Here is a 13,957-nt window from a genome sequence, read left to right on the forward strand (position 1 = left end):
CTCCTGATTGCTTCCCAATATTGACGCTAGTGGCGTCACCTACAACCGTGTCGACTGAACCCCAAAGCTTGTACTCGTTGATCACATCAGAGATGCCATTTGCCTTGTCGTCATTCATATCAAGCGCTGCTAGCTTGATCTGAGAGTCAGGATTCATCAAAACAACTGCCTGATACTCTCGTCCCATCAAAATGGAGGGACCAGCTGTCTTTTTGTAGACTCTCCTTAATTTTTTCTTTGACCTGCGAGAATGAAAAGCAGAGGACAATGCTCAATAAAGGCTGAAGAATGTGTCTGGTACTGTAAATCAGAACAGAGTGTGCATTTTTTTATTGAACTCACCTAGGTTGCTCTATCTTGAAAAGTTCCATGTATACTGCTGATAGGGATGGTGTAGCTACGGGTGTGGTCTGACGGCTTCTTGCAGATCTTAGCAGTTTTTCTGGTCAAAATATTTGTGCAAGTGAACAGGTTCATAACAGTTTGTGGAGTTTCCGCGTGGAGGATTGAGCACCATCCGGTTGGTAGCGCTTATCTCTCAAGTCTCCTGTACAGTGTCAAATGAAGGCGCTGACATGCTAGCAGGTGTGATGGCTTTCAGTTGTATCGTTTCCATGTCAACACATTTTCTAGTGGAGTTGCTCACATGTCCGTGACTCTCCTTTTGTACCTTGTAGAGTTCTTTGTCCTCAGCCTTCAGACAGTCCCCATCCAAGTTTGTGACATCAAATACATCATCTAAACGTCCGTAATCTCCTCATCTGGTGCATTCATGAAGTACTTGGATTACTTTCTCCAACTGCGCTTAGTGCTTGATCAGAGCTGATTGGAAAGTTCAGTTCATCAGTCCACAAAAGCTTCACCTCCTTGGAAATTTTCTTCAGGCTATCTTTCTGTCTTTTGATGTCTGGTTCCATGTGTTTAAAGGGGGAAATTATGTCTCTTATTTAAATTATATTTCTGTTCTGTCCATTAATGGGGTTTGCATTAATGGGATAGGCTCTCTCACCAACGTAGATTTCTTAAAGTCAATCACCCCCCCCCACCCAAATCTTCTTGTTCCTCTCAACTTATCTGGAACTCTGCATGACATTCTGAGCCAACCATTCACTATAAAACAACTTTAAAGGGAAATTGCGGTGGTTTGGATTAACAATGTATCCAAGAGGTCATGTAATATGTACTGTATCTTGGAAATGTGATGTCAATCCTTTCTCATTTAATGGTGTTTTGAGAAGATCTTTATCGACAATTCCAAATTTTCAGGGTTCGCTGTCATTATGGTGAATCACATGACCTACGTGCGCGGATGTGACGTATTACGTGCCACACCAAAGCTTTGGCGGCCGGTTGCTCGATAAGATTCCGCGTCATTCCATCCGAATATTCAACATTAATTACAGCCACAGGTTCAAATCTGTATGGAAGTATTCCTCCGTCTACCCGATCAACCAATAGTGCTGTTTCTTCATCAGATGAGGATAAATCTGAGAAATCGGCGCTGGGCATAAATGTGTCGCACTTAATCGACCCTTTGGTGCGGCACGTAACACGTCACATCTGCGCATGTAGGTCATGTGACTCGCCAAAATGGCAGCGCCTCTGAAAATTCATAATTGCCGATAAAAATCTTCTCAAAACAACATTAAATGAGAGAGGATTAACATCACATTTTCAAGATAGAGTACATATTACATGACCTACTAGATCCATTGTTAATCCAAAACCACCGAAATTTCCAATTAACAACACAAACTTCAGCAATTATAAATGTCTTCTATATCTGGGATGGTTTTAGGTCTACAACAAATAACGTATCACTCATTTAGCAAAGAAAATTTCCCCAACTCTACTTGGTTTATACAGTGAAATTGAGATTAGAAATTGAAACTCCAGGATTCAGGGATACTTGTAGGCTACGACGTCCATCCAAAATATTTCCATCTCTTGCACCAGTACAGGACACAGCTGTGAGGAGACAGAATGACATTAATTAATATGTCTGCTACTGAATCTAAATAGGGATCAGCGTGATAATCCATCCATCCTCTTTGCCACTTATCCTCACGAGGGTCACGGGAGTGCTGGAGTCGATCCCGTGTCATTGGCCAGGAGGCCGGGTACACTCTGAACTGGTTGCCAGTCAATCGCAGGGCACATGGAGACAAAAAACAGTCCCACTCATAATCACACCTAGGGGCAATTTAGTCTCCAATTAATGCATGTTTTTGGTATATCACGACTATATGAGACAGATTTCCCCAAATTTGCATGACTTACAAAGGGAAAGCAAGGATAGAAACTGAAATTTCAGGATATTATAATGGTAGTACAATTTATCTTTGATCCATTTTGAGTGAAACTGACTTTTAATAGCTGTAATAACAGTTTTGCATTTCATATCATTGGCTGTAATATGTGTGTATTTAATACTTTTATTGTTTCAAGAGGTCTTTTTTTTTTTTTAAAATGTTAAAACTGGAGTGTTGTTCATCCAATCATAATGCAGGACTTTTGACTTTGGGGGGGAAAAAAAGTTCAAAGTTATAATCCTAATGTACATACAGAGAAGTGAGTTGTTGTAGCTAAAAACTTTTATTAGAAGCGACTGTATGCGCTCCTCTGAGGAGCAGGCTGGGCAGAACTTTGTTGCATTTGGTGGCGGAGCTGCTGGGAATACGGATCCTCCAAAGACTTGACTGACAAGGTGGTCTTGGGCCCCGTCTTCCACTCTATGCCGCTCTCGTCCACCACGGAGGCCTCCACGGAAACCGTGTGTGTGCCCAGGATGGAAAAATTGAGCAGGAACTGGGTGCTGAAGTAGTCGTTGTGGGGCTCGACCCGTTGCTCGATCTCATTGGTTGTACTGTCGAGAGGTATCTGTTTATAAAAAAAAAAAAAAAAAAAAAAAAAAAAATCAATATAAATCAATGAACACACTCACAAATTTTTGCTACAAGCAAAATAATGGTGGTAAAAAGTTAGAGCCTCGTCTGGTATTTGAATACTGCACAAGTCAACGGCAAAAAAATATTAAACTATGCATTATAATGAATACATTATTTTCTATTGATCTATTTGTTGTTCTTTTCTCCATCTTTCTTTCATATAAAGACAAGATTAAAACCTTGTAATCCGCTCCCAGTCCCTTGCTCTGGAGGGTGGATGTGACATTGAGACACACCGACTGGATCTTCCTGAAAAGTCCTGGGTTGGAACCGTGTTGGACCACGCCCTCTATCTTGAGAGTCAGCTGCTGGTTGTTTTGCACAGGTATTGGCTCGTTTGGTGTTCGCGGCGACGGAGAGAGGGCGAGCTGGAGAAATGTGCCAAGATAGGCCATTAGCCATGAGAGTTAATAAATCCCCAAACTCACCGGGCGACACCTAGAGCACGGGTGTCAAACTCATTTTTGTCGTGGCCCACAATGTAGTTACGGTTTTGCTCAGAGGGCAGTTATGACTGGGAAACCATCAAAAATCTTTAATCGCCTCATCGTATTCGCAAAAACACATCTAAAGGTTATCATTTATGATACATGACAATTTGAAATTTTGGCACAGATTTTCACAAGAATCATGGTCGTCGACATAGGTGATTTGCCTTTGCGGGCCACATGAAATCACTTGGTGGGCCAGATCTGGCACCCGGGCCTTGAGTTAGACACCTGTAACCTAGAGTGTATCACTGAATACATGTTACTTTCAATAGTACAATTCAAAATATTAGTTTCGGTACATACAGTGAAATATCTCGACCAATTTTTTTTTTTTTTTTGTATCATTTGGATAATTAGTTTAGAGCAGGGGTGCCCAGACCTTTTTTTGTACCCCAAATCTACTTTTCAAGCAGCTAGCCTCTGGTGAGCCACCGACGAACGGGCAGGGTAATGATGTACATACAAAAACAGAATTAGCTTTTTGTGCACTGTATGGTCTGTGTTTTCATCCTGGATCAGGCTGTGCCAAGGTGGAATTTGAAAATGACACACCATCTCGTCCTGCACTTTCTACTTTGGCTTCGGACCTGACCTTTCCCACTCGGAAAAGAGAAAATCTCGTCCACTATAAACACTTTTTCTTCCATTATTCACATACTCTGACACTCATTGCATCTTAAAACAACAGCATTTATTTTTTAACTTTCTCCAATAATATCGAAAGAAAACATAACCAGCATGTCTAGCTCTACGTTGCCCAGACTGTGTTGCTAACTAAAGCAGCGGTGGCCGACGCTGTCATTATAAAACAGATTGAAGGGCTGCGTAAGTACTGTAGAATTTGTAATTATGAGTGTACGTCTTTGAGTGGTGGTGGGGTGGGTTGCAGGGTAAAGTAGGAAAAAGAAAGTGTGGCGGAGCAGTGATCATTGTTAGAGAACGTTCCGTGCACAATTGCGCACAGTTAAGAGGGAACATAGGCTGACGTCTTTTTTTTTGGGGGGGGTGGGGGGGGCACGCCATCCCGCCATCAACCAACCGACCCATTGAGCAATCCTGGTTTACAGGTACACAAAATCCCAAATTCACAACTGCAAGAAATCAGTATATTACATAGACAAAAAGGTTAAGATTAATTTTAATCTAGAAATTTGGTAAGAATTGGCCTCTGAAAAGTACTTCTCATGTTTTAATGAATCTGAGTAACATGAATTTCACTTTTTTAAATAATGTCATTGATTGAGATGCACTTTTAGAACACTCCACATTTTTGCTCAGTCTGTCAATAACTTTTGCTTTTGTAGTCTAATGGCAAAAACTTTGTTACCTTGATGCTGGTCGATTGACGTTTTTGGAAGAAGTACCTCTGGAAGGACAGTGGGACCTTCAGCATTGCAATGATGGCATCACAAAGACAGCCTGTATGCTAAAGAAGACAGAAGGTACAGCTGTTGATATTACTGGTAGGTAATCTCAATAAAGCATGTCACATTACAAAAAAATCATGCAGTGTGTATATATAATAACAATAATTACTATTGTTATTTTACCAAGTATGACACAGGTGGATGCTTCTTGTTTAGGGTCTCCACTTCCTCAAGCACAGAATTAAATACCGACATCATCCGTCGCTCATATTCACTCTCTGACCGAACTGAGCCAAGGGGGCCATAGTCCTGGTAACTACACACACACACACACACACACACACACACACACACACACACACACACACACACCACACACACACACACACACACACACACACACACACACACACACACACACACACACACACACACACACACACAGAGGACAAAGTGGTCAATTTTCACCCTATTTTACGCAGTTGTTTTGTGTATTTATGAAACACCAAACATAGAAACATTGCAGAGCGAATTTATGAGCATGCATATAAACTAAGATGACCTTTCACTGATCGCCTCAAACAAGGCACCACATGGAAATGACTCCTCTCAAATGTCAGTGCAGCGCAGGTCAGATAATTACCAGTAATTATAGTAAAACACGACTAACTAAACAGCAGTTGGTAATGTGCCGCTAAGGAATCCAAAACAAATGATATTAAAAATGTATAACTTATGTACACAGTAGCACAAATCTCTCTCGGAGGCAAGGCTTACCTGACAGCCTGTGGGTCAAGTATAAGAGCCTCGATCACGTGAGAGATGAGCAGAGAGCTCTGTTGTTGTCTAACCAGGCTATTAAGAAAACCAAATGATATCACGAAAAAAAAAACAAACAAAACACAAAAAAGAAGTTGTGGACTGACTCCCACATCTATTTTGCAGAGCAAAAATGGTAGCTTGCTCACAAAGTGTTGTCACTCATGTTTACCATTTACTATCTCCACACAGTTGACATGGATCCTACTTCACCTAAAGTGAAAGTGGGATCGGTGTCGTAGTATCGAAGCATTTTTTTTTTTCCAAGTCAGAGTACAGGTACAGTGGGACAGTATCTGCACTGATACCTATACCGCTATCGGTGCATTCCTAGTAATAGGATACAGCTCGACGTTTCGAAGGGTGGCGTTGTCGGCGTCAAACGATGACTGTTCTAACTCAGCGTAGCGGGCGGCAAGACTTTTGAACTCGTCCATGCATACTTTCATCTGAATAAAAAAAAAAAACAGATATGCAGCGAATGTTTAACACAGACGTGGGCAAACTTTTGCACTCAGGACCAGATCTGCTTTTTAAAACAGATGCAGGGTAGGTCATTCGTAAATGAGGTACAAAATAAATTTAGAAAATGTCAAGTATACATAAAATGTTAATGTAAAATAGTTATTTTAATATCAAAATATTTTTCATTTTGAAATTTTGTGCACTGTATTTGTCCACTTTTTTTTTTTTAACACATATCATCATTAGGTCAACAGATGAGCTGAAGTTTGTCTCAGCTGACTTAGGGCAAGAGGTTTGGTACACCCTGGACTGGCCTTCCTGTGTGGCGTTTTCCCCGTTTTTGCGTGGGTTTTTCTGCATGTTGCCCACCTTCCTCCCACAAGAAACCCCCAAAATTCTTAAATTAATACTCTAAATAGGTCTCATTCCGAGCGTAAAAGGTTGTTTGCCTGTACTATATCTGCCCTTGCTGGTAACTAGTCCAGGGTGTACAATGCCTTGCTCAAAGTAGCTGGAATGGGCTCCAGCTCACCGGTGACCCTAATGAAGATGTGATATGGATAATGGATGTTATGTGTTCCTTTCCTGTTTCCAAACTTACAAAAATATATATTGCATTGCCATACTATTGGCATATATGGTACAAAAGATAGATAAAAAAAAACAAAGGAAAATAATTTACCCTGGATAAGGTGAAGAGAAAATGGATGGATAATCAAACAAATTACATAAAGTAAAATAAATGATTTTGTATTTTTTTATTTGACTAAAACTACATTCTTTTACTATTTACAATACATTTATTAACCATAAATAATATAAATGATGGGTACGATGGATCAGCTGGAAAGCTGAGGCCTCATAGTTCTGAGGTCCCGGATTCGATCCCGGCCCCACCTGTGTGGAGTTTGCATGTTCTCCCCATGCCTGCGTGGCTTTTCTCCAGACACTACAGTTTCTTCCCCCACCCAAAAACACATATTGATTGGAGACTGTGAATTGAAACGACTGCTATTGGTTGGCAACCAGTTCAGGGTGTACCCTGCCTCATGCCTTTTGACAGCTGGGATAGGTTCCAGCACTCCCGTGACCCTCGTGAGGCGAAGCGGCTAAGAAAATGGAAGGATGGATGTTCCGTCATGGACATATCCACAGAAATAAATCAACTGATCATTCTGACATGCACAATTAGTCTGGCTTTAAAGTTTTTTGTTTTTTTTCTTCTTACCTGTTGTGAGATACGGCCACAGCTTTGCAGGTCGTGGCCCGTGCTCAGGGCGAGAGAGGTGGCCACGGCCGGAGGGGGGCTGGTCTTCAGGCTGTTGCAGGTGCAAATGAGCTGGGACAGCGCTTGCAGACTGTCGATGCGCAGCTTAATGAACTCGCACTGGAATGTAAGTGGATTTAGAGGAGTACTAGCCGCCTGGAGGGGAGGATTAATCACATAACCTTACATTAATGCTGCAGTCGCAAACGACTCAAGATGAATTGACAAGATAAAGGCAAGTATTATGCACATTAATCCGCTAACAGGTTGTGTGGGATCAGATCCAAAACCAAGACTATGAAGATCATCAACTAGGAGCATCTGTCACCGGTGATAGAGGATGTGAAATAAATGTTTAATGGCAGCCAGATGCTGGCAGTTAATTGACCGTGAGGGAGGCAATGCCCTTCTGGTAGGAACGCAGGGCCTCGGCGATGGCGCTCATGGCTCCGCTGTAGTCGCCATCCTCCATGTGTGTCAGGCACTGCTCGGCCTGGGAGAACTCCTTGAGGCTGTTGAGCCAGAAGTAGAAGTGCTCCGATGCCACGCGAGTTCGCAGACTCTGGTAAAGCTCACTGGAGAGCTCGTGGCACCCCTGTGGAGTCAAGAGAACGCTTTTATGCAATCGCACAGAACTCTATGGTAGCAGCAAAAAGTTCAACTTCCACAACGTACTGATAGTGATGACTAAAATTCCCATTACAGCTACAAACATAAGTTTGAATTTCTGTTTACTTTATTACACACACTACACAGTGAAACCCAACAGTTCAGTGTGTTTTGACTTATTATCATTATTATTCTTTGATGTCACGAAAAGTGTGATGGAATGGAACGTGACAGCTGTACATGCATTTCCGTCCTGGTTGCACAGTACAATTTAGCCAAAGTCACAATAACTCAACTCTATTTCTCGAGAAGTTCCAGCCAAAACAAACAACATTTATTAACAAAATAAATAAATTAAATGTAAAATTCACATAATAGCAAAAAAATATTTTTAATAAAATATTTGTCATATATATTTTTTTTTAAATCAAATTTTATTATATATATATATATATATATTTTTTTTTTTTAAATATAACGAATTTGCATCTTACAATTAACAGAGCAGCATCATATACAAAGGTGTAGTAACCAAATCTGGCTCACAGCATTGAGGTTCTCCGTTTGAATGTCCGGTCAGGGCCTCATTGCATATCCTCACAGTGCTTATGTGGGTTTTCTGTGTGTATTAAGGATTTCTCCCACAATTCTTAAGTAGACATCACCTCCATTGAGGACTAACTTGTGCATAGTTGTGAGTATAAATCATTATTTTTCTCTTTGTGCTCTGCGATTGGCTGGCGATGTCCAGGGTGGAAAAATTCAACTAGCTTCGACTCTAGCTCACGTGTGACCTCGATGCGGTTGAGCAGTACAGAAATTGGACGAGACTTAACATCTTCTTACACTTGACATATGTTAAAGAGAACATGCCTCCCTTTTCACTTCATCTGTGGAACACCGAACTACCTGCTATAAGTGCTTTTTGCCCAATAAAATGTGATGTAAAGCTGATGATTACCATGCGAGAAGCTTGGCGTGCGATCCGGTACACGGTCCAACCATTGGCAACATTCTCGAGCTGCTGTTTGATGACTGTCATGACTTCTGGGGACAGCGATGACTGGCTGGCAACAAAAATCACCGTCGCCAAAGAAACCTGAGTCGGATCATAGAAGATTTGGTAGGGGGGAAAAAAGGAGGGAGAGAAGAGGAATTTTAAAGCAGGATTTAGAGTGAATCCCGGCTGATTCACGGCTCAACAGTTGGAACTTAGTTTTGGAGAAACTTCGCCTTGCTCCTTCGAAGCCACCATGTTAGCATCGGAGTAACTAGCATTGGTGGAATTTTCAATGGAAATAAAAATGACATTTAAATGCTATACCTGAGGGGTGTGCATTTATCTCACCAGAAGTTCTTGCTTTTTATCCGTGGACGAGTGACTGGCCACTCGGTAGAGATCCACCAGATCTTCCAGCATGCTGTCGCCCAGCACCGGCAGATGGGTGGCGATGGCTGACAGAGTGTGGGACATCAGAACCCGGGAAGAGTCGCAGGACAAGTGGAGCTGACCGAGCAGGAATTCCACGACGGATTGGCTGAGATGAGGTCGACTCTTCAGCAGCTTGACTAATGAGGTGAGGATGGTCTAAAAATCAGAGGATTGTAAAATAGCAAGCAAACAATTCAACCACGCATTAGATGATTATGGTAAAGCAAGTTATGCTCCAAATGCAACATTAATTTGACACTCTAAATTGCCCCTTGGTGTGATTGTGAGTATGGCTGTTTGTCTCTATGTGCCCTGCGATTGGCTGGCAAGCAGTTCAGGGTGTATCCCACGTCCTGCCCGTTGACAGCTGTGATAGGCTCCAGCACTCCCCGCGACCCTCGTGAGGATAAGCGGCAAAGAAAACAGATGGATGGATTGACAACATGCTTATCTTTATAAAGGATCTTTTTGATATTTCAACTTTTAGATAGTTTCAACCAGGGATTATTAACCATTTTCAAATCAGGTAACTTGAATTTTTTGACCACACAGACATAATAAGAGTAATAAAATAATATGCTGCAACCACGGCACCTTTCACAAATTTTGATTGAATTCCATTTACCGTACTATGATGATGATGATGATAATCCCCCAAAGGGAAACTGAATTTACACATTTACAATAATTTCTGTCTATTGCAATTGAAAAGTGGACTGTATATTCTTCTATATATTGTACCTCCAGGCCCAAAACTCTTCAACATGTTATCCTACCCATCTTGATCTTGTTTGACTAAAAATTGAATGGAAATGTAGTTTGTCCTCTGCAAATTGCAGACACTATGATGCCTTACTTTAAGTGTAGCCTGGGCACTGTGGCTGCCATCTTGACTGCAAAGCACCAGCAGGGACTCCAGCCCCAACGTTGTATCCTGCTCTAGATGGGCAATATCTGAGGATAAACAAACATAGACAAGTATATATATCAGTGTAATATGACAAGGAACCACTTGTAAGGAGTTGGAAAACAACTGTCAACGAACAAGATTTCAGCTGAGTGTTAACGTACCGTTTTCTGGACAGCAAATGACAATGTTGGAGAGTATTATGACCCCATGGGCAGCGACAGACAAGTTGCTATGGTAACAGCACTCTTGTGCCAGTTTCACCAGGTCAGTCATCCGAGGGGGTGTAGACACTGAAGAAAATGTTTTAAATTTAAATAATGGAATAAAACCTTGGAATTCAATTTGAAGTCAAAATTGTGTCATAATAGCAACGTAATTTCCGGCCTATAAGCCGCGACGTTTTTCACACGCTTTCAACCCTGCGGTTTATGCAGTGATGCGGCTAATTTGTGCATTTTTTCTAACGTCCCCAAGGGGGCACTTGAGTGGAAAAGGTAAGAGTCAAGATGGTGGAATATATCTGCCGAGGAAGTGACTTTTACCGGTCCGGCCCTGTTAGTGTTACTGCCGTGTCTCAGTGATTTTTACCGGTATGTTTTTTTTTTAACCGGCCCTGTTAGCGTGGCGCCAGCGTTAGCTCAGTGCTAGCATTAGTGCGCTAACGTTAAACTCTCTGTGTACTGTCTTTCTTTGTAGATATCTCGTGTTTCAATGTGGGCACTTGCGGCTTATGTGTGTACCAAATGGTATTTCCTATACAACTGTCCTGGGTGAGGCTTATAATCAGGTGTGCTCTGTAGGCCGGAAATATGAAGCTGGTAATATGAAGCTTACCTGTTGTATGACTGAAGTACTGCTTAATTGCAATGGTTCCAGAGAGGGTGGAAAGCACAGCCAACATGCCCAGCTTCAAACTAACATAAGGGCTGCTCAGCGCACACTCACACAGGGTCTGCATGTGAAAATGAAAACGACCATAAAGTTGGAATTACCAACCGCAATAATGATATACATAATAATAACAAGGCAAAACAAAATTAAGAGGCTTGTTGACAGCTGCTCTAGTACCTGAGTGTTTTCTCTTATCCAAAGATGAGGAGCCTTTTTCGCTAGCAGCTTTAGATCACTAATTGCCAGTCTCTTGACAGCTTTACGTGGGTCATCCTTCAGGTATTGAAGAAGGAGCTGCAACTATGGTTTCAAAATAAAAAGGATGTTAAGAGTGATATTACAATAGATACGCGACGCATAATCCAAAAGGCACAACCTGCTTAGGAATGTCAATCAGGGAGGAGGCAGCGAGCTGGGTAAAGGTGTGCAGGGTCACAATGACCATGGGCGTGGAGGGGTAAGAGGTGACCAGGTTTTGTAAAAGTTCTCGACTGCTGGATGCCAAACTAGCGTCGTGGTGCATGTGTTGCAGCATGGGGATCAATTTCAGCTTCAGGTCAACGGGGGTCTCCAAACCTGGGGTGGTGGTAAGACAATGAAATGTGACTTTTCAAAGAATAGTTTGTATAACACATATTGCAGCTGTCTTTGCACTGCTACTTATAAAAAAAAAAATTCAGGAAAAAAACTATTGAAATTGCTGTTACTGTTTCAAGAATTCTGAATAAAAGCTCGACGTATTACCTTGAATCATCTCACTGACTTTGTTGCAAATTCCAGCTGCAAAGACTCTAAAAAGAGTAAACAGAAAAATACTCATAGCCCATGAATGTAAAACCATCCCCAAAAAATAGCACGGCAGTAACAGAGCATCCCTTCTTGTGCCGTGTCATGATGTATTATCACCCCACTGCATAAAATAGTTTAATGTGCAATCCTGCAACCTCAAAATCAACAGGTCCATTTTAAACTAAAGAAGCCATATATTGACCGGTTGACTTCTTGTTAACTTGTATGACATTACCTTTATTTTTACCTTAACTTGCAAAAATTCTATTACATTAAATGGACCCTCACTCTATACTTCCTTCCTAAGTATTGAACATTTTCTCTATATTACCCTTAATAATAATAATATTCTTCAACAACCACAATGTTCAACTGTACTGAAGCACAATTTGTGCAGGATCTCAAAAATATGTTACACGCTGCACACGAAAGCACAGTTACCACCGTATTTAAGAGTTTTTCATTATATATATATATATTTTTTTAAGTTAATCTGTACGGCCAAAAGTGTCATAAAACGAGCCCTCCAGCAATTATGTTAGCACTCTCTCCTTACTTTGACTGTGCAGAAAAGCTGGCTGCAGCAAATATAGCAGCTTCTACTTCCACGTTGTCATGCGAGTCCAGACTCTGGCGAATACTGTGGTGGGCGTTTTTCCTCTCCGGTATGATGAAGGCTAAACTGCCAAGCATCCTGATGAAGATGGGGGGGGGGGGGGGGGGGGGGGGGAACAATGGTAAAGGAGCATTGCTTCTGTGTCATATTTATTTTGATTATTTATGTGGAAATTGAATTAATGCTGGGGAATATATAATACACATACCACTAGAAATAAAGCAGAAAGGAAATCAAACAAAAAGCAAAACTTGTTGTACAGTTACTTGTTCTACTGCAACAAATCTATTTAAAAAATAACAAGAAATCAGAATTTACTGAACTTGTCATTTTATTTCAAGACCATATTGACTACCCCTATAACTATATTGTAAAACAATCAACATTTATCTTATAGATCACCTCAATGTAATGGCTCGGGCCACGGGGTCATTGCTATGGATGACAGAAAACACCCTTTTGACAAATTCGTCCACATTTAGGATTTTTTCCAGGTGTTTTTCACTCTGCTGCGTTACTTTTAGTACACAGAGGCGAAGGAAGTTGTTCCTAAAATGAATGACACAAGCATATTTAGGAGTGCATTCATTCTGTTTTGTTTGTAAGTACATGACACCCTCTACTGTGAAAGGGACTGAACTTTTTGAAAATATTAAATTATAATACCGATTGAACAGCCATACCCTAGTCTGAAAATATCTGCAAGTTTCAGGAACGCAGAATTAATGAGAATGGGAAAGGGGTACTTGAGGAAGAGTTTAGGGAACAGCACCACAGCTTCACACTGCTCTCCAGGTTTTCCCGACCGCAGCCCTGGAACATACGCACATTTCACAAGTGAAAACAAGACACACCACGAAACCGTCACCCGGGTTGACATGAAGACATGTCCTCCCTTCAGCACTGGAAGCGATGCTAGCTAGTTAGCAGATTAGCATCTTCGTACCTTTGTCGAGTTCCAAGAGTGCGGAATTGGCGTCAAGTTCTTGCTCGCCATAGCAAGCCTCCGACAGGAATGATCGCGCCGTTGAAAGAGACATTTTTCGTTATTTTGGGGAACTATTTCCACATTTCCAGGCACAAAAACGAACACATTAGACGCGGAAACAGTCGTTCTTTCATCCGTCAGAATTTCACAATAAAACACATTTACTGTACGCGTCTGCATTGATTGGGCTTATATATTTATTTGTGTTTTACATTTGGCCATTGGATTTTATATCGTAAAACTTCACATTACTAATCAAAGTAAGTGTTTCTCATTCAGGCAAATCCAAACCCACGCGCATGAGTTGACATCAGAGATCACCGTTTTTAGAGTATCGTAGAAATTGTATTTCATCTTATTATGTC

The 13,957-nt window shown here is 41.3% G+C and overlaps 1 protein-coding gene across 1 annotated transcript; it reads right to left on the minus strand.

The window, feature by feature from the left end:
• Window positions 1-2,576: 2,576 nt before the first annotated feature.
• ints7 (integrator complex subunit 7) lies at window positions 2,577-13,783 on the minus strand. Its single transcript, XM_061812650.1, has 20 exons — window positions 13,551-13,783; window positions 13,288-13,417; window positions 13,007-13,153; window positions 12,545-12,682; window positions 11,944-11,990; window positions 11,576-11,775; window positions 11,377-11,499; window positions 11,143-11,260; window positions 10,470-10,598; window positions 10,255-10,352; window positions 9,315-9,554; window positions 8,928-9,065; window positions 7,746-7,952; window positions 7,319-7,513; window positions 5,971-6,074; window positions 5,584-5,652; window positions 4,990-5,122; window positions 4,767-4,865; window positions 3,128-3,316; window positions 2,577-2,880 (listed from the first exon to the last, which is right to left on the minus strand). Exons 1-20 carry the CDS (start codon window positions 13,642-13,644, stop codon window positions 2,599-2,601), a joined length of 2,880 nt encoding a protein of 959 aa, XP_061668634.1. The 5' UTR covers window positions 13,645-13,783; the 3' UTR covers window positions 2,577-2,598.
• Window positions 13,784-13,957: the final 174 nt, after the last annotated feature.

This window comes from Syngnathoides biaculeatus, chromosome 23, assembly GCF_019802595.1.
Source record: "Syngnathoides biaculeatus isolate LvHL_M chromosome 23, ASM1980259v1, whole genome shotgun sequence".
NCBI classification, from domain to species: Eukaryota; Metazoa; Chordata; class Actinopteri; order Syngnathiformes; family Syngnathidae; genus Syngnathoides; species Syngnathoides biaculeatus.